At 42.8% G+C, this 27106-nt stretch overlaps 2 protein-coding genes across 4 annotated transcripts; one reads left to right on the top strand and one right to left on the bottom strand.

The window, feature by feature from the left end:
- Positions 1-137: 137 nt before the first annotated feature.
- LOC135502597 (uncharacterized) lies at positions 138-6368 on the bottom strand. The gene is made up of 3 exons (XM_064795545.1): positions 6302-6368; positions 1798-1922; positions 138-1598 (listed from the first exon to the last, which is right to left on the bottom strand). The coding sequence occupies exons 1-3, from the start codon at positions 6366-6368 to the stop codon at positions 138-140; spliced, it is 1653 nt and encodes a 550-aa protein (XP_064651615.1).
- A 767-nt stretch (positions 6369-7135) lies between these two features.
- On the top strand, positions 7136-26418 carry LOC135502284 (uncharacterized WD repeat-containing protein all2124-like). 3 transcript variants are annotated; one of them, XM_064794987.1, is made up of 18 exons: positions 7136-7395; positions 8390-8480; positions 8988-9078; positions 9429-9525; positions 13079-13187; positions 13714-13851; positions 14216-14399; positions 14730-14922; positions 15550-15640; positions 16957-17125; positions 17810-17827; positions 21800-21896; positions 22295-22431; positions 22571-22749; positions 23190-23291; positions 23486-23669; positions 24092-24207; positions 24633-26418. In XM_064794987.1, the coding sequence occupies exons 1-18, from the start codon at positions 7293-7295 to the stop codon at positions 24970-24972; spliced, it is 2439 nt and encodes an 812-aa protein (XP_064651057.1). In that variant the 5' UTR covers positions 7136-7292; the 3' UTR covers positions 24973-26418. The 3 variants fall into 3 exon arrangements, with proteins under 3 accessions (XP_064651057.1, XP_064651058.1, XP_064651059.1); XM_064794988.1 differs by having other exon boundaries at positions 17813-17827; XM_064794989.1 differs by lacking the exon at positions 17810-17827.
- Positions 26419-27106: the final 688 nt, after the last annotated feature.

Consider the following 27106-nt stretch of genomic DNA (forward strand, 5'->3'; position numbering starts at 1 on the left):
GACTTGCAGGTGATCATTACATGTATCTTCAGGAACAAGGTCGCCAATGAGAATCAGGAGATGCCTGATTAGAAAATAGGCCTGCTCTGCTTTTTGACCAGTTGCAGAAGTTGAACGATTCAGGCTTTGCTCAGTTATCACAGAGGGTTTGACGACTCAGGAAATCCATAATCAAATGACACTATTCGGTCGTTGATCACATCGAGAGTGAGCACACCTTCAGTGATGATCGCCTTCAAGACCAGTTTTACCTCTATTAGGCCAACCCCCTCAAGAATGTCATGCATAATGTCAAAGACATGGTTATCAGTGACATGATATCCTACTAAGTCATTCAGCGGACACATCCTCTTTACTCCGGTTCTACTAACATCATCAACGGCTATGTCTCTATCATATGTCTCAACTGTCCTAATCAGGGAGTCGTCTTCAGCAGTTGCAGTGTGAGCATCATCTCTCGGCATCGAACATCTGCGGCAAGGAAAGTTAGCTGTAAATCCCTCAGCAAAACCTAGCATGCCATGCAGCCCCAAGTTATCACCTGTTGTCTGGCCTAAAACCACACGCACTTTTGTTCCATCATCACACAACAAACCCTCAGATTCTAGCACTTTCAGATCATCTACAATTGGATTCAATATTGCATTAAAACCATAATGCTTTATGTCTTTTGAGAGGGCAACAGCAAGCAAGAACATATTCTTTAAACTGGACTGGTGTACTGAGTGAACATCTTTCAGTGTGAAGTAGAACAAACCCAGTTTATGGGTGCCAGCTTTGGGAGAAAAAGGGTTTGTAGTTTCTAACTCATCAAAATACAGTAAAATATTTATGGTCTCAGGATCGCACAGGGCTGGGTTGGATTTGTAGTAACTGCCATCTTTAAAATCTTCAAGAATCCCAGGCTCATGTTCCCTGGTCTTGTACTGTCGGATAGCATCCAGCAAATCAGCATCAAGGACTTCTAGCAACAGGTCTCTGATAGGCACATACTCAAATGTGTCACGCTTTTGGTGTTGGAGGACAACACCAGAATGAGGGTCTGGCTGGGGATTAAAGGCAACTCCAAGCGGAACAGAAACTGGAGGAATGAAAGTGCCGAGGTTTAAAAAATATTTGTTTTGAAGCCATCCAGTTTCTAAACCGGTAAAAGGTCTCCGACTCTCTTCAAAATCATTCATTAGGTCTGCCAAATCATCATCATTCCTCATCCCATTCCCGAGGTCTTCCACTACCTTCTTCGTTTTCTCTTTCAATGCTTCAATAATTTCAGAAAACATTTCGGAAGTGCATTCAATGACAGTGTTCAACGTAGAGAGAGGCAGGTTTGCCTTGGCCTTCAGTTTACTAATGAACGATGAAGCTATTGACATAACATCAAGCTCAGCATGACGACTTTGTCCTGTAAAATCATTTACACCATCAATTTCAACATCATCTCCAGAATGCATCATGTCTTCATTTTCACTATTATAATCAAACACCTCTCCGGGCACATCATTTATAAATGTATCATTGTTGCTGTCTTGTTCAAGAACATGTTTTATCAAATGCCTTTTGTAAGGCCAAACAGACTGAAAGGTCCGTTGGCATCCATTCTGTGCACAAACAAAATAATTTCCAGCATAGGTTATTGCATGAATGGTCCTCAAATGAAAGAACAAGGAGTGGAAGTCCCCTTTAATGTTTTTGGAACAAACAAAACACATGAACTGCCTGGACTGCTCCATTACTACTGAATTATCCTTGACCTTTCCTTTAAACTCTTGCAGAATTAAGATGAATCTCACATCTTACCGATACAGCATTCCTGTTCAATGACAGCTTCTGTTTGAATCGAAGTCGTGTTCCAATCCTTGGAATTAACTCCTTCAAAGTATCCTCGTCCAAGAGATGAAAACATTCCTCGTCAATGCCATGTTCTGAAGGAAAAAAAGGAGCAGAGAAGCTTTTACTGATTGTGTCTAGAAAAATATTTTATTATACATGTATATTACAAAAACACTGATACGCCTATGTAAAAACACCTTTCATTAGACTTAGCGTGACAGCTCATCTCAAAAATAGTCATCCAGCACCCATTATACCAACATGTGACCATATGGTGAAATCTTCATTTTTTGGATACTTTTTTAGGCCTAATTTTTTTTTCAAAACAATTAAAAAAATAACCAATGGCTCTTTAGTACATGTAGTACATGGATGCCTGCGGGTATAATTCATTACCATTCACTTACCTGCACATGTCTGGAGAATGGAAAAACACAATTAAAAAATAAAGTCAATAGTGTGAGTTGTACACTCAATTCAAAGATAAAGTTGATTTTGGCAGGGCAAGGCAAGAAAATAGGACAATCACTCGAGTACAGTTACAGTAGCATTATTCATATGTCGTGAATGTAGGAAGGACAGGCAGCAACAAGTCAAAGGTTCACTGTGACACTGACAGTTCTACAGACTGTCATGACTGTTGCAGTCAAATCCCAATTTTACACCAAATTTTATTTTGATTGCAGAGCTAACAAAATTGGCCCTTTTAACATTTATCATTATTTCAAATCCAATTGTAAATCACTTATGGTTTGAGCGGCTTGAGAAATCTACTGGTACTGGTATTTAGATGCTCTAAAAAGTGAGCATATCTTCATTTCTAAAAGACAAGATTCTCTTTGTATGAGTGCCTAAAGTACAAAAAAACGTTACCGGTATACATGCTTCAAGTTTCATAACTATTCAGCAAGTCAGCTGATTGTCATGCATGTAGTTACATTCAAATTCCTGTTGCCAGGCCTAAAAAACAGGCCAAGGACCTTCTGTTCAGTGAACAAATACATTACCAGCCAAGCCTTTATCTACATGATTGACATCGAATCGAAATACATGAATACCACCTCAGTCGTCATTAAAACATGAAATATTTATCTGCTTTCCTTGATAGTCAACATAAAGTCACTAGTTTTCTAGCAAGGTCACGAAATTAGTTGCCACTGATGGTGCTGCAGACCAACTTCTACAAATCATACAACAAGACATGTATGACTGTAAAAATGACCTCTTTAGACTATAAAAAACATGCTGGAACATTTACATTGCTGTCGAGCACAAACCCAATGAACGACAAGAGTTGGGTTTTATGCTTCGTACACACAATGTACACATTTCTCATAGTGACCAGACACCGACAGCCACATGTAGACCAAAGAGACATACTAGTATCATGTGTATGACAATCAATCACTAATCAGCAGAATGAGAATGATCAATCTCCAATGACAATGTCATTGATATTGATAATCGAATACATGCAAATATACACGCATTCGTCGAATTCGAATACGGTCATCCAGTTTCAACGCTTACCAGTCAGAACGGCCCCTGGTCAAAACGGCCCCCGCTTTAATAGAGTCAAAACGGCCCCGAGTCAAAACGGCCCCGGGTCGAAACGGCCCTGGGTCAAATGGGCACCTATAGCGGCGGAGTGTAGGGTATCGTGTGAAGTGGGCGGGTATAGTTGAGTGTATAGTTGAGGCGGTTTAGGGATAAGTATTTTTAGGGGTGGGAACTTCGATCCTGTGATCTAGACCTCAAGAATTTGTAGTCTTTATTCATTCTTAGTACTGTTTGCATGCTTGGCAATGTTTATTCAGAAGTACTTAGTAGATCGAGGGGCTTTTAATTTGTCTGGGCCACAGTCATGCATGCCGATCAACCGTCGTATATCCATACTTCTAAATGAGAAAGAAATGAGAAGACTTTAGGATCTATATGAACCGCCGGTTAGTCGGCATGCAGTCATGAATTGCATCATCATTCATAGTCAAATTGAAGACAAATCAATACGGAATACCTGTTTCGTTTTAACTCATACTTAGTAGTTTATTATCAATTATACCGGTAATGATAACATTTACATACAGTCGTCACTGTTACAGTTCATCAAATCAAATCAAAACATATAAAATACAGCCAGAGAATAAAACCATATCACACTTGTTGATATGCACTTGTTATCTTAAAACAATATGTTTTTATTACCAAAATGTAACCATCATTCCATGACTTAGACGACAGAGTCTAGAGCAAGCGCATGAAAAAGTTCAAAGCACATTCCATTTGACCGTTTTACGTACTTGGGGCAACGAGATGTGAACACGTACGGAGCAGCTGTCGGGCGTTCTTCTTTCCTTTAATGTAATCCTCCCAAACTGCGAAGAGTTTTCCCTCGATTTGGCGGTATTGGGCTCGTTGCCTACGTTTCAGTTTGGCGGCACGCACAAGACGGACTTGGATCCCGACGAGACTTGCTTGTTCGTGGAGAAGCTTAACCAAAACGTAGAACGTGATATTTCCCCGACGTGCGTGTCGATTCAGGGCACCGTGCCAACCCTCGCAGTCGTTGTTAGTGCGAACGGGTTGGTTGAAGACACTCCACGTTTTAGGGGTCCATTGTGTCGTCTCAATCCAGTTTCTACGAATGTAGTCCACGAGCGTCGCCAGGGTTTCTGTTGTTGCACGTTTTGCCAGCTTTTCAAAGAGTGGGCGAATGTGTTCGTGGGGGAGGTAAGGCACTGGTCACATCCTTCGCACTGGAGGCCATGTTGTCGTCTCTTCACTTGCTTGCGGCAGGAGATGCAGGGATCCTCTTCTGTCATAGTAAGGTGTTGATGAAAGTAGCGTCGAGTTGTAGCAGCAATGAAGTCTTGGAATAAACTGATGAAGATCTTGAGAATTCTGGGGGTTTATATAGTCATCGTGACGAGATGATAAAATGAACAGTACTCATTCTTGAATTAGGTTCCGTCTGTAATTAGTAATCGTTCCTTTATTGTTAATCGAAATATCAAAGAGACAGTGAATTCGCATCACCTTTGGCATGTGATTAGTGTTCGCAATCAACTCTAATTAGCCGCAAGATCAAAGAGACAGTGAATTCGCATCACCTTTGGCATGTGATTAGTGTTCGCAATTAGCTCTAATTAGCCGCAATATCAAAGAGACAGTGAATTCGCATCACCTTTGGCATGTGATTAGTGTTCGCAATTAGCTCTAATTAGCCGCAATATCAAAGAGACAGTGAATTCGCATCACCTTTGGCATGTGATCACTGTTCACAATGAGCTCAGTCACAAGATTAAAGAGACAGTGCGACCCCTCTCCACTCTATATGTATTTGGTCAGATGTAAAATTATTGAACAAAATAGATGTCTAGAAGTTAAAGGTAAAAGGAACCTCAGCAAATATCACGAAAAGTAGCCTTGATTAATTCCCCTTGCTTAATTAATGATCTTATATTTTTCTGTGTGATCACGGACCTGAATAAAGTTCGATGGTGTAGACCTACATTAGCCCTACATATAGAGAATAATGTAGAGAAGATTAATAATAATAACAATAATATGGGCGAACAGGCCAAAAACCAGATAACGCAACTTCTAAGTTTTAAAAGTGCATAACATCTGCTTTCTTATCTCGTTACCACTGGTTACACGCACGCAGTAAAAAAAGTTATCTAGTTCAGATAGGTTACTACCACTAAACTACCAAGGAGTCAGTCAAAAAGGAAACTTTCTAGTGCTTCATAGCACCGTAGACTGAGTAATGTTCTTAATCCACTTTTATGCAGTAGAGATGTGGAAAAACAGCAGCAGTGACTTAGTCAGGAAGCAAAATCGGTTCACTCGTTGAGCCAGATGATGGCAGTCGCCATGATGGATCAACAAAATCAATAACGAACGATGCGCCACCTTTGTATAATTTTCAAGTAACATGGCGCGAATATTCAAAATAAGAAGATAAACTGGCATGCACGTGGACTAAATGTGCGCCTTCTACCCAGTCGTAAGAAACACAGCTTCAGGCCTACGCTTTGATGCAACATGTTTCGCAGTCATTCCATGCAAAAAAAACCCCAGCAACTAAGTTATCTTCCCCCCGAAAAAACGGACACAGATTATAGCTGCGTCTGCGGAAAAACTGAGAGAAAGCGCAACTTCGAACAGATTTATAAACGTCGGCCTAGCCTATATTTCATGTATTTGAGGCCGAAAGTGATATAATTCAATAGTCTAATGCATTGCGGACTAAAGATTTATATTAGTTTCACTCTAAGAATGTGCATAGGCCTACATATCTTGATGAGAAAAAAGTGTACGTGATTCGGACGGCCTGTGGCTGTGACATGTGTGGTGCGCGGCGCGGACGGCGGGCGTTCAGAGTGCGCCTACCAGAAAACGGCCTTAAATAACATTTTAAACTACGAAACGTAAAAAAATGGTAATCTAGTGGTGCTATGTGACTTACCGTTGAAGACTGATATTAATTCCTCCATACCCCACTCCTTCAGAATCACCTCGGTGAAGTTTTCCATTTTGCCCGGAATCAAGCTTCTAATTGAAGCGAGGATAAAATGGCCGCTGATCACTTTTATCGTCTGCCAAATTACGCGGTCCTGATTGGTGGACGGTTTTACTAATTAATAGATTGCGCACATCTGATTGGTAAGGCTTGTTAACTTATTATTTCAACTAACTTTATTTACTACTTTTCCCTCAGTACAACTAATTAATAGTTATGTTCACTACTTAAATGGTTATTTTGGCTTTACTAATCAAATTAGTTAAAAATTTACCACTTAATTTTAAGAGTGCATAACTCATAAATTCAGAGGGTACATTGTTTAGTCTGAGTACGGTTTCATCTTCATCGACTTCAGGCAAGTTTCAAACTATGGCCTTTGACAGACACCTCGAAAGATATTCTGGAGGTTCACCTCAATACTGTCACAACACCCGTAAATCTTCACCACCTGCTGGACTATCAGCACCCCTGCACATAGACAGCGAGGCGAAATTCGTCATTTGAACTGATGAATATCATAGGAAGCCAAAGAATGAAAATTGCTGTGAGGAAAAATCTCTGCGTAAGGTGATGAGCGTTCACATCAATCACATCAGTCATCGCGGTAAATCTTGGAGATGGTCCCTCGTCCGTACGGATATCCGAAAAAAACCACCCCCAAGTCCGAAAGACCAAAACGACTACGATTTGGAGCGAAACGACTGGGGGCGAGAAGATCATGGAGCGAAACGACTGCAATTCTACGCATGCGCATTGGCACTGTTGTTGCCATAACGTCCTGTCAACTTCCTGTCAATTTCTGCAGTTTTTGGGCACCAAAAAACCTATGTTTGCGCCTAAACGCGCGATGGAATGGAATGCAAAATAAGCTGATCTGCGAAACAAGTTGTCATTTTGTGTTTCTAAAGTTTGGTATTGACAAGGAAATTTCAAAATGGCGATGGTAAAGCATTTTGTTGTGAGGGAAACGCACACTCGGGGAATCACAGCGCTTGGCTACAATCCAATCAAAAGAGAAATTCTGATAGGTTTTGAAGGTGAATATTGACGATAATCACTTGTTGACAGATTCAACATTTTAGCAGTCTCCCATTGTCTAAAGTGTACTGTCGCCACTTCTGGGCCAACTCTGTAAGTGTCATATAGACTCAAGTTCATCTCGCAGGCCTAGGGAAAATGTGTGCATCCCTAGGCTAGGCCCTACAATACATTATTTCCTAGCTAATCCCATTGTTTAGCCCGATAATCCCGCTAATACTTGACTTGCCAAACTCAGAAATGCAGCGCCACTCGCGGACAAAGATAGAACAACTCGACATTTTTTTCACCGGTTTTCGCTGCGCATGCATGCGTACAAGCCATCTGGAAACTAATAATGGCGGCAATCTGAACTTGTTTTGTGTAAGTTTTTGAGAGTTCAAAAAGTTCTTTAAGGCTCATGATTTAAGATAATTTAGCAATCTGATAACTATTACGTGTTAAGAAACAGACGTACCACAGTTATAACCAGTTTACCTGTGTGAATTTGCTTTCACTGCGTGTAGAACAGTTGTTTTTCTCGTCCGTCGCCGCGAAAGATGACGGCTGGTACGCATGCGCAGCGAAAACTGGTGAAAAAAATGTCGAGTTGTTCTTTCTTTGTCCGCGAGTGGCGCTGCATTTCTGAGTTTGGCAAGTCAAGTATTAGCATTCAGGGGCCTATGCTAAGACCCAGTGAACAGAATAGTCATGGTGTTAGATCCGACCTAGGTTTATCTTTTATATCGAACCTGGGGAAAACCTCCCTTAGCGGACACCTCTCTATTAAGGACATTAGGTTTTGTCCTAAATTGGTTTTCTCCATTTAATTTGACCTCTCTAATCAGGACACCTCTCTATTAAGGACAGCACTTGTCAGACCCGAGGGTGTTTTTAATAGAGAGGTTCTACTGTACTATCCTTTTAGCTCATGATCTATCGTGTATGGGGCGATAGCATAGTTGGATACTGCGTCTAATGAACTGCTGATGATATTGATCTTTACCTCCTCAGACGGCGCTATCAAAACTCAAGAATGCGACGGTGGGAAACTGGAGCGACTGCCTCACGAACACAGAGGCTGGATAACCGACTTTTTGTTTTGGTAAGCAATAAGGCTGATCCTGTCTTAGAGGAGGAATACCCCTACTCTACCTTTTTAGGGGGAATAATTTATACTCCCTGGAGAACAACAGCTCCAAGTGCAGAACGAAAGGTGAAGAGAGGAATGCCTTTTAAAGGGACTATATAGGCAGCAGCTAGGCAGGCAGGATAAAGTTACATGAAGCCACCAATAGGGGTCTCTCACAGTACGTCGAAATGATTCACGCTTGTATGAGGAATATATTTAGTGCTGAATATGACATGACCGAGGCCCTTACTGTGTATATAAGACACCCAAAGATGGGCAAATTTGCCTATAATCCCCCTTTAAGGAAAATAAGAATGGTAGAATACAAAGCTGAAGAAAAAGTGAAAGTAGAAGAACTTGGATGAAGCAAAAGGAAGAAAGATCCAACAAGATTGGGTACTGTGTCTGTTCAGTGAAGATTTTTAGTCATCGTGGTTTGTATCCCTTGTCAATTTCTCTATTAAATAATTTTCTTTTTAGGTCGGATACAAAAATCTTTCTCTCTGCAGCAAATGATGGGATAATTGTAGCATGGAATTCGGCAGGCAACACAGTTTTGGATAGAATACATGTAAGTGATAATTGTCGGATAAAAATTAGTGAGTAACATAAGGGCAATACTGTCAAGAAGAAAAAGAGATCTGGAGCTAGTCAAGCTGCCAAGCTGAGCTAGGCCTTTGGGCTAGCTGCTAACATCCCTGCTAGCCCTAGCTAATAAAAGAATTTACTAGTCCAAGGTGTCTGGCTAGCAAATTTTTTGACCTCTGAAACTGTATAAGCCTTCAATTCAACTGGTTTCTCCCTGTTTTCATCTCTTTGGACTCCTCTATAAAGCTTTGAAGCTTCTTGTCGCATAGAAACTGGCAGACTTCGACTGGTTTCGGCCCAATTGCATCTCATCGCAGTCCCGATTTGTTTCAGGTCAAGCAGCCTGTCTACTGCATGGCAATCAACCCAAGAAGGCAGCAACTGGTCTGTGGTGTGAATGGAGGCATCATGGTATTTGACTTGGATGCTGGTAATTGTCTTCTTCTTCACCCTCTTCTTCTCATCGTAGAAATAGATTCTCTCTTATGACTATGCTACAGAATCAGGCCTATGTCTCTAATAAACCTGGCTGTCGGCTCTGGTCATGTGGCCAGTCTCTCAGTGTCCCAGAGAGAGCAGTTCTGGAGCATCGCAAGAGGATCGCACTGTAAGAACCAGGCCAATGTCTCAACCTGTCATCTCTTGTTCCTGCACTGATCCCCAGAGCTTTGTCTCCACTGATGCACCGTATGGCCACGTGGCCAGTCTCTTGGTGTCCCAGAGTGGGCAGTTCTGGAGCATCGCAAGAGGATCGCACTGTAAGAACCAGGCCAATGTCTCTAATAAACCTGTCATCTCTTGTTCCTGCCTTGATCCCCAGAGCTTTGTCTCCACTGATGCACCATATGGCCATGTGGCCAGTCTCTTGGTGTCCCAGAGTGGGCAGTTCTGGAGCATCGCAAGAGGATCGCACTGTAAGAACCAGGCCTATGTCTCTAATAAACCTGTCATCTCTTGTTCCTCCCTTGATCCCCAGAGCTTTGTCTCCACTGATGCACCGTATGGCCATGTGGCCAGTCTCTCAGTGTCCCAGAGAGAGCAGTTCTGGAGGATCGCACTGTCAGAACCAGGCCCATGTCTCTAATAAACCTGTGATCTCTTGTTCCTCCCTTGATCCCCAGAGCTTTGTCTCCATTGATGCACCGTATGGCCATGTGGCCAGTCTCTTGGTGTCCCAGAGTGGGCAGTTCTGGAGCATCGCAAGAGGATCACACTGTAAGAACCAGGCCCATGTCTCTAATAAACCTGGCTGTCTACTCTTGTCCCTGCCTTGATCCCCAGAGCTTTGTCTCCACTGATGCACCATATGGCCATGTGGCCAGTCTCTCAGTGTCCCAGAGTGGGCAGTTCTGGAGCATCGCAAGAGGATCACATTGTAAGAACCAGGCCTATGTCTCTAATAAACCTGGCTGTCGACTCTGGTCATGTGGCCAGTCTCTCAGTGTCCCAGAGAGAGCAGTTCTGGAGCATCGCTAGAGGATCGCACTGTAAGAACCAGGCCTATGTCTCTAATAAACCTGTCATCTGTTGTTCCTGCCTTGATCCAGAGCTTTGTCTCCATTGATGCACCATATGGCCATGTGGCCAGTCTCTCAGTGTCCCAGAGTGGGCAGTTTCTGGAGCATCGCAAGAGGATCGCACTGTAAGAACCAGGCCTATGTCTCTAATAAACCTGGCTGTCGACTCTGGTCATGTGGCCAGTCTCTCAGTGTCCCAGAGAGAGCAGTTCTGGAGCATCGCTAGAGGATCGCACTGTAAGAACCAGGCCTATGTCTCTAATAAACCTGTCATCTGTTGTTCCTGCCTTGATCCAGAGCTTTGTCTCCATTGATGCACCATATGGCCATGTGGCCAGTCTCTCAGTGTCCCAGAGTGGGCAGTTCTGGAGCATCGCAAGAGGATCGCACTGTAAGAACCAGGCCCATGTCTCTAATAAACCTGTCATCTCTTGTTCCTCCCTGATCCCCAGAGCTTTGTCTCCACTGATGCTCTGTATGGCCATGTGACCAGTCTCTCAGTGTCCCAGAGAGAGCAGTTCTGGAGCATCGCAAGAGGATCACACTGTAAGAACCAGGCCAATGTCTCTAATAAATCTGTCATCTCTTGTTCCTTCCCTGATCCCCAGAGCTTTGTCTCCATTGATGCACCATATGGCCATGTGGCCAGTCTCTCGGTGTCCCAGAGTGGGCAGTTCTGGAGCATCGCAAGAGGATCACACTGTAAGAACCAGGCCCATGTCTCTAATAAACCTGTCATCTCTTGTTCCTCCCCTGATCCCCAGAGCTTTGCCTCCATTGATGCACCATATGGCCATGTGGCCAGTCTCTCGGTGTCCCAGAGTGGGCAGTTTCTGGAGCATCGCAAGAGGATCGCACTGTAAGAACCAGGCCCATGTCTCTAATAAACCTGTCATCTCTTGTTCCTCCCCTGATCCCCAGAGCTTTGTCTCCACTGATGCACTGTATGACCATGTGGCCAGTCTCTTGGTGTCCCAGAGAGAGCAGTTCTGGAGCATCGCAAGAGGATTGCACTGTAAGAACCAGGCCAATGTCTCTAATAAACCTGTCATCTCTTGTTCCTGCCTTGATCCCCAGAGCTTTGTCTCCACTGATGCACCGTATGGCCATGTGGCCAGTCTCTTGGTGTCCCAGAGTGGGCAGTTCTGGAGCATCGCAAGAGGATCGCACTGTAAGAACCAGGCCAATGTCTCTAATAAACCTGTCATCTCTTGTTCCTGCCTTGATCCCCAGAGCTTTGTCTCCACTGATGCTCGGTCTGGCCATGTGGCCAGTCTCTCAGTGTCCCAGAGTGGGCAGTTCTGGAGCATCGCAAGAGGATCGCACTGTAAGGACCAGGCCTATGTCTCTAATAAACCTGTCATCTCTTGTTCCTGCCCTGATCCCCAGAGCTTACTCTCCAGTGATGCACCGTATGGCCATGTGGCCAGTCTCTCAGTGTCCCAGAGTGGGCAGTTCTGGAGCATCGCAAGAGGATCGCGCTGTAAGAACCAGGCCCATGTCTCTAATAAACCTATCATCTCTTGTTCCTGCCTTGATCCCCAGAGCTTACTCTCCAGTGATGCACCGTATGGCCATGTGGTCAGTCTCTCAGTGTCCCAGAGTGGGCAGTTCTGGAGCATCGCAAGAGAATCGCACTGTAAGAACCAGGCCTATGTCTCTAATAAACCTGTCATCTCTTGTTCCTCCCTTGATCCCCAGAGCTTTGTCGCCATTGATGCACCGTATGGCCATGTGGCCAGTCTCTTGGTGTCCCAGAGTGGGCAGTTCTGGAGCATCGCAAGAGGATCACACTGTAAGAACCAGGCCCATGTCTCTAATAAACCTGTCATCTCTTGTTCCTGCCTTGATCCCCAGAGCTTTGTCTCCATTGATGCTCTGTATGGCCATGTGGCCAGTCTCTCAGTGTCCCAGAGTGGGCAGTTCTGGAGCATCGCAAGAGGATCGCACTGTAAGAACCAGGCCCATGTCTCTAATAAACCTGTCATCTCTTGTTCCTTCCCTGATCCCCAGAGCTTTGTCTCCACTGATGCACTGTATGGCCATGTGGCCAGTCTCTCAGTGTCCCAGAGTGGGCGGTTCTGGAGCACCTGCTCGGGTGTCTGATCTGGCAGTCGTGCATTGAATTGGCCACATCTGAACTCCGGCTATGTTCTAGAACTAGAATGTGAGAAAACATGATCATAAGTTGACTATCAAAATAATATCCCTACCATCCTACTAGTACTAGGTATCGTACCATTACAACCAAAGCTTATCAGGGCCGTATATAACTCCTTCGTTTAGGCAGGGGAGCAGTAGGGTGTCGGGGGGGAGGCAAAACGCCAAAAAAAAAAAAGACATTTGGAGGGACAGATGCCTCCATGCCCTCCACGCTTTAAAATACACCCCTGCTTACTTCATTTCACTTTTAAGGTGAAAAATCTTATCTATTACAAAAGTAACCTTAAATTCCTTGTTATTCAGAAAGAGACTGTGGCCATGTTGTCGACTTACAAAAAGTCTATGTCGCTAAAGAACACACAGATATCGTCAGGTGTCTAGTCTGCCACGAGTCGCGGGTTATCTCAGGCGGGTAAGTTCCCTTCTAAAATCCGATTCTCACCCTGTTTTGAAATGGATGTTGATTGAAGCTTCTCACTCAATGCCAAGCCTGTCGTAAGGGGCTTTGAAAAATCTCCATGGACACAGATGTGCATACCCCTTCCCCGCAGGCCAAACATCAATATATTAAAGTTAAAGTGATACTATGATGTGATTTACAACTTTGCGGAAATACGTCCGTTTTTAGTTGTTGATCACAAATGTAAAGCTCAAATTTTCCATTTTTGATTAGATTTATTATAAAATCGCTGAATGTAAACCACCACGACCGCGAAAATGTTCATGTTGTGGCGTCATCAACGAAAACAGCATCGAAGCGAGCCGTCCGGGCGGGATTAAACCATCAATTTCTAGAAAATGTGCATTTCGATTCGAAAACCTTACCGATTTATGAGAAAGTGACGTAGTCATTTGTCAAAAACAGCTAAAACATTATAAGGTGAAATTTGACATGAGTTACCCATTCAAGGTTAATAATGTCATTCTTTTTCTTCCAGCTATGACCAAAAACTTATCATCTATGATTCCTCGTACACTGGTGACCGGAGTATCAACCCGTTATACGTCAACCACCAAGCCCATGATGCTGGTATATCTTGCCTCATTCTTGCCAAAGACAATGAAAATAACACGTGGTAGGTATAAGAGGGGTTACATATGATTCACGTTGTCACTAGTTATGTTTCACTTGTCACGAGTGAACTGTCTTAGGCTGATGCACCAAATTAACCTGTCACGCCCGAAAAGTTGATTCACGGGTCAAAAATGGTCCAAAATAGAGTTTGGACTGACAAGTGCTGTCCTTAATAGAGAGGTGTCCTGATTAGAAAGGTCAAATTGAATGGAAACAACCAATTTGGGACCAAAACTAGTGTCCTTAATAGAGAGGGTGTCCTGAATAGATAGGTTGTCCTTAATAGAGAGGTGTCCGCTAAGGGAGGTTCAACTGTACATTATATGTACCTAAACTGGCTCCAACTTCCTCCATCTTTTTCGCAGGGTAGTCACAGGTTCCTTTGACAAGTGCGTAAAGATTTGGTCGATGGATGGCAAACTCGTGCACCGTTTAGAGGGATTCCTGACGACAGTCACCGGCGTCTGCTTCGTCCCAAGGAATAAGACTATCTGGGCTGTCGGTGGGACGTCGTATGCACAACTATTTGATCCAAAGTCGGGCGACAATGTGAGTTTATTTCTACGTTTGTTTGTACTCTTCTGTGCTAAGTGCTGTCCTTAATAAAGAGGTGTCCTGATTAGAGAGGTCAAATTGAATGGAAACAATCACTTTGGGCCAAAAACTAGTGTCCTTAATCGAGAGGTTGTCCCTAATAGATAGGTGTCCACTAAGAGAGGTTTCACTGTATAGAGGGGTGTCCTGATTAGAGAGGTGTCCAGGCAGAACTGAGTGGAACTTTTTCTGAGAGAGGTGATATTAATTTCACCCCCCTTGCCCCAAAAAGGAATCTTCCCAATAAATGGTATAAATATGTTTCATCCTACTCAATTTTTTCAGGTCTCTGATTTCATTGGGACATTCCAAATTCAAGAAGAAGAGAAATATCATCTTCAGGTGCTCAAATATCTGCCAGAGGTGAACCTGGTGGTCGGGTCTACGAGCAGACGTCATCTCCTTGTTTGGAAATACCAGTCGTCTGGCTGCGGTACTGCTCTCAAGTGCCGATCAAACATTGAAAGTCTCTGCTATAGTAAGTATCCTCAATTCAGTGGTGTGTATCACTGTCATTTCCAATTGAATATCTGCTGCCAGAGGTGAACATGGTGGTCAGGTCTTCGAGCAGACATCATCTCCTTGTTTGGAAATACCAGTCGTCTGACTGCGGTACTGCTCTCAAATGCCAATCAAACATTGAAAGTCTCTGCTATAGTAAGTATCCTCAATGCAGTGGTGTGTATCACTGTAATTTCCAATTGAATATCTGCTGCCAGAGGTGAACCTGGTGGTCGGGTTGACGAGCAGACGGCATCTCCTTGTTTGGAAATACCAGTCGTCTGACTGCGGTACTGCTCTCAAGTGCCGATCAAACATTGAAAGTCTCTGCTATAGTTAGTATCCTCGATAAAATGTCTGCATTACTGGAGTTTCCAATCAAATGTCTGTACGAAGTGAACCTGTCAGGGCAAGTTGTAAAGTTATTTGGAATTTCATGACATATTTTGGGCTTTCGGACATTACTCTTTTGGATTTAGGGGCAGACTCTACTTTGGAGTCTAGCCATCAGTGCTCAATACCACTGGGATTTGCTGGAGGAAGTGTACACACACACCTCCGATGCTATGATTTTATAATCATTCAATCTTTTCCACTTTTTCAGCGACGAAAGTTCCCCTGCTGATCTTCAGCGGCGACCATGATGGCGTGATCACCAAGTGGGAGAGAATGCAGTCGAATCATTTCATGTACAGGTGGGTGACTTTGTCATAGGTTTGATGGTGCTTCAGCTAGAAATCTGAAAAGGCAGGGCAGAAAAGGACACACTCTTTCATGGAGTGGAGAGGGAGTCACAGCCTATCATGTTCTATTGACCACTAAGTTGCCATTTTCACAACTGAAGCTTGAACTCTGTGGAAGCTTGGTCTGTAGACGTGCAGGGTTTCCGCCAGAGAGGGGGATGGGGGGATTCATCCCCCCCTAAAATATTTCAAGGGGGGATATCCCCCTTAATTTTGAGCACGAAAGTTTGTTTTACTGGCGAGTAATTTTCATGATTTGATATGTAAAATAAGAGCATTTGGGAGCCAATTGTAGCGGTTTTAGGGCCAAAAAACGTCTCAGGAGGGGTCATACACCCTTTTTAAGAAAAAAAAAATTTAAAAAAAAAATTTTTTTTGCTCCCCTCAAATTTAATCCTGGCGGAAACCCTGATTTGTCTTCAAGGACATTAAGACTTCAGTTATTAAGTGGAAATGTATTAGCCACTTGTAAAAACTGGCAGGGCAGTGAGAGGATAGTGAGAAAAGGGCCTGCTTGGGGTGCTGTGCTCTGGGGAAACTCTTTTTGAACAGTGAGGCATCAGGACTTTGAAGATGGTCGTTTATATTGTTAAAGGGTAACTCATGTCAAATTTCACCATATAATGTTTTAGCTGTTTTTGACAAATGACTACGTCACTTCTTCATAAATCGGTAAGGTTTTCGAATCGAAATGCACATTTTCTAGAAATTGATGGTTTAATCCGGCCCGGACGGCTCGCTTCGATGCCGTTTTCGTTGATGACGTCACAACATGAACATTTTCGCGGTTGCGGTGGTTTACATTCAGGAATTTTATAATAAATCTAATCAAAAATGGAAAATTTGAGCTTTACATTTGTGATCAACAATTTAAAACGGACGTATTTCCGCAAAGTTGTAAATCACATCGTAGTATCAATTTAACGTTCTTCATTCTCCAGTGATACATATTTGGTTTTTTTCCAATTGGTCCGAGATTGACCGGCAGATTTATTCGCTAAGCTATGATACTTAGTCCACACTCAAACTCAAAGGGGCCTTTCTCCAGTAGCATAAGATTGTTTGAATAAGCGAGTTTTCAGCAGCGTTCTGAAAGTGTCAATGTTTTTAAAATACTGTGCGAGCGTTGAGAACTCTTTCAACAACTGGGGCTCACAGGCAGCAAAGCTGTGGTCCTCAAAGTTTGTCTTAGTTGTTTTTCAAGAAGAACAGATGAACCAGATCTTGTTGTCCCCAAAGTTTAACCCTTTGACTTCCCTTTTTTTCAGTAAAGAAACATTGGTGTACCACGACACCAAAAAGAAGAAAAAGTCAGTCGACCAGGGAGATGGTGCAAATGTGAGTGGGCAAAGCGAGGAGCAGGAGACCCACTATAGTCTGGCTTCGACGAAATCTCCTACTAGTCATTATGCCTTCAATAAACCTTCTATACCTCCGGTAAGTGTTAAAGTGATACTATGATGTGATTTACAACTTTGCGGAAATACGTCCGTTTTTAATTGTTGATCACAAATGTAAAGCTCAAATTTTCCATTTTTGATTGGATTTATTATAAAATCGCCGAATGTAAACCACCGTTCATGTTGTGACGTCATCAACGAAAACGGCATCGAAGCGAGCCATCCGGGCGGGATTAAACCATCAATTTCTAGAAAATGTGCATTTCGATTCGAAAACCTTTGTGAGAAAGTGACGTAGTCATTTGTCAAAAACAGCTAAAACATTATATGGTGAAATTTGACATGAGTTACCCTTTAAGAAGTTGTTTCTGATAAGGGTATGGGAGTGAAATGAGGGTTTTTTCAATGAAGGTTAATTGATTTGATCTTTCTCTGCATGATAAGTTATTCAAGCATTTGTTTATTTTCGTTTGATGAAGATTCATCTATGATGCAGGCAGTGTCGTATAGATGAGAATTATCAACTTTTTGAACACTGCAAATTTGATTTAGGAAGCATAACATTAAGCTTTTGTTCCCAGCAGGGGAGTCTGCTGATAGATAGCATTACGACAACTTTATTTTCAGTTCATATGAGTTCATCTTTGCTCCTTATTTTTGAATCTACACTTTAAAATTTTTCAAAACTTTTAAATAATTTGATTTTACGCATCTTTTTAAGCAGTACGGAAGAAAAGAGGTTTGTAGCCGCGAGCTTATATTGTAGTTTATCCATGTCCTATAGGTGGCACCACTTGCTGGAATCTATTTATAGAATGTTAGGGTCGAGAATACTTGTATCTGTCATGAGGAGCAGGATAGCTTTGACACAAATCCTTAACCTTGACACCCCCAGTTTCTGGAATGGACTTGTCTATTGCATTAACTGGACAAGTCTATATAGGGAAATGGGGGTGTAGCAGACTGTGGGATTGAACCAGGGACTTTATGATTGCTAGTCAAAGACCCGAGCCACTACACCACGAGGGCTTCTCTATGTCTTGTAACAGAGGGGTGTGTGGCCAAAGGCCCGTCATGTAACACAATCACGGGCCCAGGTTGTATACCTCGGCTGCGATCGTGTTTAGGTCCGAGGTTCAAGGATTCGTCCGAAGCTATCGATGTTCCTCATCGCATTAGTTGTCCCTGTCGCATCAATGTTTTCCTGATGAATTTTTCAAAAGTGACGAATATTTATGAAAAAAGCTTTACCTGTTGTTAGGAATATTCTCATAGACATAGATGCATTATTTTCAGTATTATATGTTTCTTGAACATTGATACAGACACTATTTTCTGGCAAGGTGGCTTAAAGGGACAACTGCGGCATGAGATATGTGGGTTTTTCATACAAAAATGCCTTTCATCAGGGCCTTGACTTCTCAAAACAGGATAATTGGAAGTCATTGAGCTGCATAAAAAATGCACCTCTGGAAGTCATAGGTCTCGATAGATCCGTCAATACGTCACCATGCAATACTGTAAACCGTGAAATTTTCGCGACGCTAAATTTTCGCAAATAGGACCACCCAGAAATTCGCAACGAATAAATTTCACGATTGACACTGCTCAAAAATCAATGTTGAGTGTAAAAAGTACTTACGGTAGCCACTTGTTAAACTGCATAATGTTTATCAGTGCTAACTGGTTACGCAGTGCTCTGATTTCCTTAGGGATCTTGGTGGTTGGCTGGCCAGTCATATGGACATGACTGTCCATGTTAGAAAGGTCTGCCAAGCCGCATTCGCATGCTTGCATTCCATTGGGCGCATCCGTAAATACCTCGATGTGGCTAGCACCAAAAAGTTGGTACATGCCTTGGTTAATTCCCGGTTAGACTACAACAATGCTCTCTTGCATGGTCTTCCTAAGAAAGTCATCGCACAAATGCAAAGAGTGCAAAATTCAGCAGCCAGGCTTATTAGTCGAACGCTGAAATGGGATCACATTACACCAGTGTTGAAAAACCTTCATTGGTTGCCAGTGGCCTTGCGCATCGAGTATAAAATTATCAATCTGACACACAAGATCTTGCATGGAAGGGCACCCGTTTACCTCGAACAGCTTGTGAAACATCAGGATATTACTCGTCACACACGTTCTATGGATGTAAGTTCAAGAAACCTGGCCGTAAACAGAACAAGAACAATCTTTGGTGATCGAAGTTTTTCAGTGTCCTCTGCGCGATTATGGAATAAACTTCCCAATGACATAAAGGCGATTGAGGATCAAGACACTTTTCGAATGCATTTGAAGACTTGGCTGTTCAATGGACATTATCGGTGAAAATCAGCTGTAAGCGCTTTAACAGCTGAAACGTTCTGGGAAGCGCTATATAAATGACAGACTTATTTATTATTATTATATTCAATTATTGAGATCATGAGTCAGTTTGACGATGTTTTCATGAGTCAGTTTGACGATGTTTAGGGCTGTTGTAATTGCCGTTTTAACATGCGGATTTTCGCGAGATGAATTTTCGTGATTTTCGCGAGATTAATTTGCGCGTTTCAACTGGCATTCGCGAAAATAAAACGCTCGCGAAAATTTCACGGTTTACAGTAGCCATGTCCAAAAATGGCTTGCAACACCAGCGAAAATCATTAATAGAGATCAGCATTAGTGTGTTACTACAGGTGGCGGCGCATGTTGGCCAACAAGGGTATTATCCTCCTGGCCAAGTTGTCCCTTTAAATAAACTCCTCATCTCCTGCTGTATGTAGAAACCCATGGAGATGACATGTTCTGACTAAAGGCTTGGTTTTGTGCAGCTTTGCTGTTAATTTTGGGGGTCACTGGTCATAGGCATAAGTTATGCGTGATGTCAAAATGACTCCATGAGGTCATTTTGTACACAAAGATACCCATCAAAACGTTAGACCTGGACTTAGTCAGAAAATGTACAGGGGGGTAAAACCTTGACTGTGGAAGAAGCTTATTTCATGACCTTCGTAACTAATACATATACTAGGTGTAAGAAAACATGATGCACTTTTAGATTTGAATAGCATCAAAACTATCAAAATCTACACAGGGTGATATCACATAAAATGGCTCGTCTCAGCAATGTATTGTAATACTATTACTAGGGTTTGATAACGTTCAATATGCTATTCAATTTTAAAAGTGGACCATGTTTTTTTTTACACCCAGCACTTAGGATAACTGTTAGTAATAGCTATAAAAGACTAGTATTTATCAATTTCCTGGTAATTGTGTACATTTACATTATGCATTCATGTAAAATATCAATACCCATTTCCGCAATTCTAATTGATCCCCTCCCATGTCACGTGGCATCATATTCAGACGCAACGCCCCCTAATTTGTACCACCCGCATGTAGATAAATATAGCCTTCCCCCACTTCCTGGAACCACTTATGCAAGTATCAATTCGTTTCTTGTACCCCCCCCCCCTCCTCAAGGGTAGTTGAGCTATCACCACTAATCTTTGCCAATGCTTGAGTAGTGTTTATATATTTCCTTCAGTGAAAATTTGGCGAAGCTGGAAAGAATAAGGATGCTAATGTGTCGATGTCTTGTCGAACATACAGTCTTACCCAGTAAAATTAGTCCGGTTACTTTATATGATGGTGACAACTGATATATTGTTGATGGTGATGTCTTGACGAAAGAAAAAGTAGCCTTGGTGAAAAAAGGGTGATGCTTGAACCTAAAGATGTCGTTATAGGGTGATAAGGTGTCGTACCCTTGAGGAGGGGGGGTACAAGACACGAATTGATACTTGCATTAACAGTCCACAATGCTTATCGAATCATCATGGACTATCCGCACCTTTTCCTTCAGGCCCTGGGTGTTCAAAGCAGTTGTCACTGACGCTGGGGTGAACTTGGCAATATCACCTTCAGTTGACCATAGGTATCACAATTTTGGCTAGAACTCGAAATTGGAAAAAAAATGATGTTGACGTGGCAATTGCGCCTGCATGACCGCAACTGAATGAAGAGCTCATTCAGGGACTGTCTGAGAGCTGTGATTGTTGACCCGACGTCATGACATCACGATGACGTCATGGTATCCTTGTGACGTCATCAGTGACATCGTAGCCTGAGCCTGCATGCTCTGTTGCTCATGGCAACAAGAGAGGACCAAAATGAAGGATTTTGGCTACTAGGCACCGTGCACTGATGGTATGAAGCAACCATGTGTGCCTGAGAGGTCATGAAGGTGCAGGAAATGATCATTTAAGAACTTGAAATTGGAATTCACTTTATTCAGAAAGAGTTCTAATTGCTTTAGGATTTCAGTTTCTGGGAAAATGGTGGTGGGTATGGTTACCACTGAATTCCGGTGACTACACTTCTGGATGAGAGATTTAGTTCAAAATTTGTATTCTGTTGACCAGATCTTCTAAGCTGTCTAAGGAAGATAAATTTTAAGCATGGGTATAAGCAACTGTTGATACAAACTATAAAATCACTCAGCCAAGACCTGAGCTTACAACGTCACCTGGAAACGTTTGCTCAAACGATAAGATTTTGGTTGGAATTTGAAGGAAGTTGCCCATTCTGACAATGCTTTGATATATTTTTCACCTGATGAGAGAAAAAAGTCACCCAGAATATTCAATACAGGGGTAGAATAATAGATTGGAAGAAATCCTGCTGCCGTACCAGCTCATTCAATAATTGTTGTCGCGATCTATTTTAGGTGTCTACCCACAATCACCCAAATACCACCATCTTGAAGATCAAGTTCGTCGAAGATTTGGATTACATCCTGGCGGCCTCAGAGGATGGAAATATATGTAAGTTAGTCAGACAGCGGTGGTGTGAAAGTGGGCGTTCGCCCATCTTCATTTGAATAAGGGAGGTTCTCCGCATGAAAGATGACAAGAACATATGATTATGAAGAGCCTATTTTCATTTGCAATGAATCCATTAAGCTGTCTTGAAAAGGGCTTGGTTTAAGAATGAAATTTACTTGCTAATGCATCAGAAATATTTGTATATTTTGGCTCAGGAAATCAAGATTAAATTCAAATTTTCTGACTCATTGTTCGAGTTCAACACGATTGAGTATCTTAGTCTGATATTTCAGAAAATTGTCTAAGTAGTTCTAAAGGGTGTGATTGCATGACAAAGATTTTCAGTTGATCCTCAAGTATCTGTTTCTTTCAGCTAATTTTCTTTGGTTATTTTTCAGATGTTTGGGGTTTTGACGAAACGGCTGTGCAGGTCCTGAAGAACATGCGGCCGGCAGGAACAGAGCAGCTCATACAGAAATATTCCATCCTTCTTGACCACGATTCGGAGCTACTGCCCCGCAATCTAAAACATGGCGTAAGTATTTAGGCGTTCCTTCCCAAAACTAGCTCAGAAACGTTCATCACGCAAGATCCCCAAGCTATGACAAATCAAAGTGTTGAGAAGAGTAGAGTTTTTATGCATGTTGTTCAATCTTCTATCTTTCATTCCACAGGACGAAGACTCCGTCACTAATCGCGTCGCTGGCTTCATCTGTAAACACGTCCTCAACGAACACGTGAACTGCGTCACGTGTCTGGAGGTCATAGGTCGCGAACACGGCTATGACAGGACATACGTCCTCTCGGCGGGCTGGGACCGAAGAATATGCATTTGGGATTTAGAGAAAGGAAAGTGAGTACATATTGTAGTTCACCTCGAATCAGCTTTTAGGTCTGTTTTCGTCCCCAGACCTCATTCCACACATTAGGATCTATTTTGAGGCTGATTTCTGTTTTCTGGTCTGGTAAGTTTCAACAGTTGTCCATCGTAAAAGTTAGTAGGCCTATGCGTAGCAACCCCAGTTATGCACCAAATTGGCAAAATGCTTCCGACTTTGGTGTGCTATTTGCCCATGGATGAGGATTGGATTAGTGAGGGTCAGAAAGTTTCCACATATAATGTAGGTCGGTCTGCACACTGCACAGTTCGGGTGCCAATCTTCTCCAGGGTTTATATCAAGAGTTTTCCTTCTACTAGACTGGTTGCCTACCAAGGCTAAGGAGACCAGTCTCCCCCTCCCCCCCAGAAGGCCATACCTAAGTATGACGAATTGTATTCCTTTACTCTTTCAGACTCCATGACATATTCCGAAACTCTTCCAACTCCACGCACTTGGAACACCGCGAGCTCGCCAGTGACGGCGTCATTGTTGACATGGCATTTAACCCAGACAGGTAAGACATCAATCCCAAATGATACGGTATTTGTGTCCCTGTGACCCTTAGGGCTACGCTGGCTCCTGGAAGGTCCATCTATCCCAGACAGGTCTTCAGAAAGTTGGATCCAAACGTTGGTTTTTGTCATGTCGAGCATAAGCACTTTAAGAAGAAAGGAGGGAAATATGATATGTGTCCTTTCATCTTTCCAGGAAAGAGTTTGCGTATTCCTCCAGTGATAAGATGGTGTACATCAGGAAGTTCTCCCTGCGAGGTCCGGACATGGTGATGATTAACACGCTCCAGGGACACGAGGGGGAGATCACGTGCGTGCGGTGGAACAGGGTCAAGGGGAAATGGGTGACTGGTTCAGAGGATGGCACAATCAGAATTTGGGTAAGTCGAGACAAAAAGTTGCCCTACAGTGTGTTCAATGACTCTAAAGTGTGTTCAGTGGTCCTACAGTGTGTTCAGTGACTCCACATCATGTTCAGTGACTCCACAGTGTGTTCAGTGACTCTAAAGTGTGTTCAGTGGCCCTACAGCATGTTCAATGACTCTTCAATGTGTTCAGTGACTCTAAAGTGTGTTCAGTGACTCTTCAGTGTGTTCAGTGACTCTAAAGTGTGTTCAGTGACTCTAAAGTGTGTTTAGTGACTCTAAAGCGTGTTCAGTGGTCCTACAGTGTATTCAGTGACTCCACAGCGTGTTCAGTGACTCTTCAGTATGTTCATTGACCCCGCAGGGTGAAATGATGAAAACCTGCAGTCTTCATAACCGCAAAAATTCAAACTGAAACTCACGAATTTTGATTTCAGGCCGGCAGTGGAATGAACGAGTGTGAGCAGATCCTTGCCACCCAGGGCCAGGTCTGCTCGATGTGTATTGACCTCATCAATGGCAGCATTGTGGCAGGAGTCCAGGAGGTCATCAGGTACGTTTCAGACGGGCAACACCCCCCTCACCCCCCACACACTCTAGATTAGTGAAGAGCATTTTTATCCCGGATACTTTCCATGGAAAAGTGTGATAGGCCTACTTAAAATGGATCTTTTGAACCGATTTCCAAGGAAGCATGTATCAGCTTTTAATGGCAGTTATTTTTTATGGTAATAAGATTATAATAGGATTAACTCTTTACTGTACTTCTTTGCGATGTCTATCAGCTTTGAGATGACAAACCTAGGTGTTACCGGCTTGGATCCTGGGTCTCGTCTGTCTGTCCATCTGTATTCGTTAACGTGGTTCCGGTTGGTTCCTCCAGGTGGCACTGATGGTCTTTAGCCACCAATTCGTAGCCTAAAACTGTTACAGTTACATGGTTTCCTAACATTTTTATCCTCTCGTTTCTCTCTGCAGGGTGTACGACCCGGAGCAATTCCGCCTCGTTCAGACAAACGTGGGCCACACGGATGCCGTCCGCAGCATTATACACATCCCGGAACGAAACCAGTACGTCTCGGCATCTTGGGACCAGACGATTCGAATCTGGAATGCCTGGCAAATGCCGCGGAAGAAAAAACTAGCAAATGAAGAAAAACCCAAGCAAATGAAACGGACGTCAATATCAAGCGAGGTCGCAACAGACAGTCAAACGAAATTGGAATCGGACGCAAATGAAACGGAAAAAGTTCTCGGGGACGGGGTTGATACAGTTCCGGAAGAGCCAGAGGGGGTGGCGCTGGCTGAGGAAGAATAAGCACCACCTTTGGGGCTCTTGTGGAACTGATTATATCAATAAAGTGTGCTTGTTTCTGAATCTGATGAGGCTGGTGTTTTGCTATGATTCCTCTTTGCAAAATTATGATTGTAATATAGCATAATTTCCTGCGTTTAACTGTCTTGTTTACTTCTAGATTTCGTTATTTTGGATGGTAAACTGTTCTTATTGTAGATGTTTACATGGTTTATTTTGTAAAATTGCTGCTTTTGAAACTGTTTACTAGATTTCTATATTTGGTAAGTTTATAGTCGTACATCCACCTATCAAATCCCCGTGTCTTTTGCGCTTACACCTATGAATTGCCGTGTCTAAATAGACCCGTGTGTCAAATCCCTGTGTCTATTAGCCCCATCGAGCTCGATGGGGCTAATCGGGGGCTAATTTAGACCCGTGTTCAACACGGGTTTTTTGATAGGTGGAATCTGAATAGCCCCGGCAATTGCAAGTTCTAAGATCCGGCGACAGATGGCGTGGTGTAGTTGCCTCGGTATTGCGCATGCGAAATCCCCCTCCGACGGGAAAGAAACACAGGAGAGCTCCCTACCTACAGCGCACCTGTCGCCGGGGCTATTTACCATTATCTTACACCACTGATAGGTGTAAGTGCGCCCCGGGTTTTTTGACACACGGCCAAGACACGGGTCTTGAAAAAACACGGGGGTTTTATGAGGGTGGAACTACGACTACTGTCAGTTATTGCTCAGGTTAAACTTTGGCTGACAAGGCCTATATCTCCGTCCATAAAGCGACAAAATGGTCAGCTTTGATAAATTGAGAATTGAGATTATCCTGTATATCTTTACTTAACCCTTTTGCTGCGGGTTACGTGCATAGCACATCATGTAGACAGCCCTATGACTGCACGTCATGCCCTACAAACATGTTGATTCATCAGCATTTGGTTTCACGATAACATACATGTACTTCTGGTATCATCTTCACTTTTCTCGTAGACTTGTTGTTTTTGGGGGGAAATCACTTGTTATTTTTCTGCACAATCTGCCTTCTAGTATATGAAGCTGAGATAAATCAACAATTTGGTGCAAAATACTGAAAAAAAAAAAAAAAAGTCAGCAGCTCAGAAACTGAGAAAGAAAGCACTGTTAATCCATTTATTTTCTCAAGCCTAATAGTTTTCTGATGTAATGATATAGTCATTGGAATACTTATCCATTTGCGGAATTAAATAGAAGCGATACATGTAAAGGATACTTTCACTAAAATTCAGGGCTGGAAAAATAAAGGGGTTAACAGTACAGTCTAGGTTTTCCAAACCAACTCTCAGGCAAAATAATGCACAAATAAAACAAATGAGTGAAAGTTGTAAAGAGAGAAATGTTTATAATAGATAATTGTTTCATTTTTGTAAATATCATGGTAATATGTACAGATGTTTTATTTATTTCGTAATAAATAGGGGTAAAACTTACAAGAAACTTGTGATTTTTGTGAGTGTGTTTTCACTCTTCCAGCTGGTTATCTCGAGACACCGTTTCCCTCTTCCAGCTGGTCTATCCCTGAGACATCTGAGACCAGACATGAGACCATTGACATCACCAGACACAAATCCACGTGACTGGATTGGCTACTGACTAACTAAGCTACTTTCCACTACTTGCCCAATAGGACATTCTGGTAAGGACAAGATTGAAAGGTTGTGACATTGTCCTCTGGAAGTTCAGTCTGCAGCAGGCTTCCCAGTGGAGAGTTTTTCTATTTCTGGTTGCATTGTGCAATGGCCTAGAGTCAGCTTGTGATGTTGTCCAAGCTGTGGCAGTACAACCTATCCTGTGTACCCCCTTCAACAGCTTGTTGTGACATTAGGGTGGTTTCGCAGGCGCACGGATAGCGAGACGTGAACGTTTAGCTAGACGTAACCGTTTTATTTACTGCTGCGTCATTTCTGCGGTTTCGCTGCGCACAAGAAAACGGTTACATTTAAGTCTAGGTGGCAACCCGACTTCATTATCTGTTTTTGCCTGCATGGATAGGCGATATCGACGACAAAAGCCAGTTATTTACAGCACAATATTCCTAATAACTACTACAGGTGCTGCTCGGGATGTACGACTTCTGTGTCAGTGAAAACTCGTCAAATTTGCTGTCCGTT

Source organism: Lineus longissimus, chromosome 18 (genome assembly GCF_910592395.1).
Source record: "Lineus longissimus chromosome 18, tnLinLong1.2, whole genome shotgun sequence".
Taxonomy (NCBI): Eukaryota; Metazoa; Nemertea; class Pilidiophora; order Heteronemertea; family Lineidae; genus Lineus; species Lineus longissimus.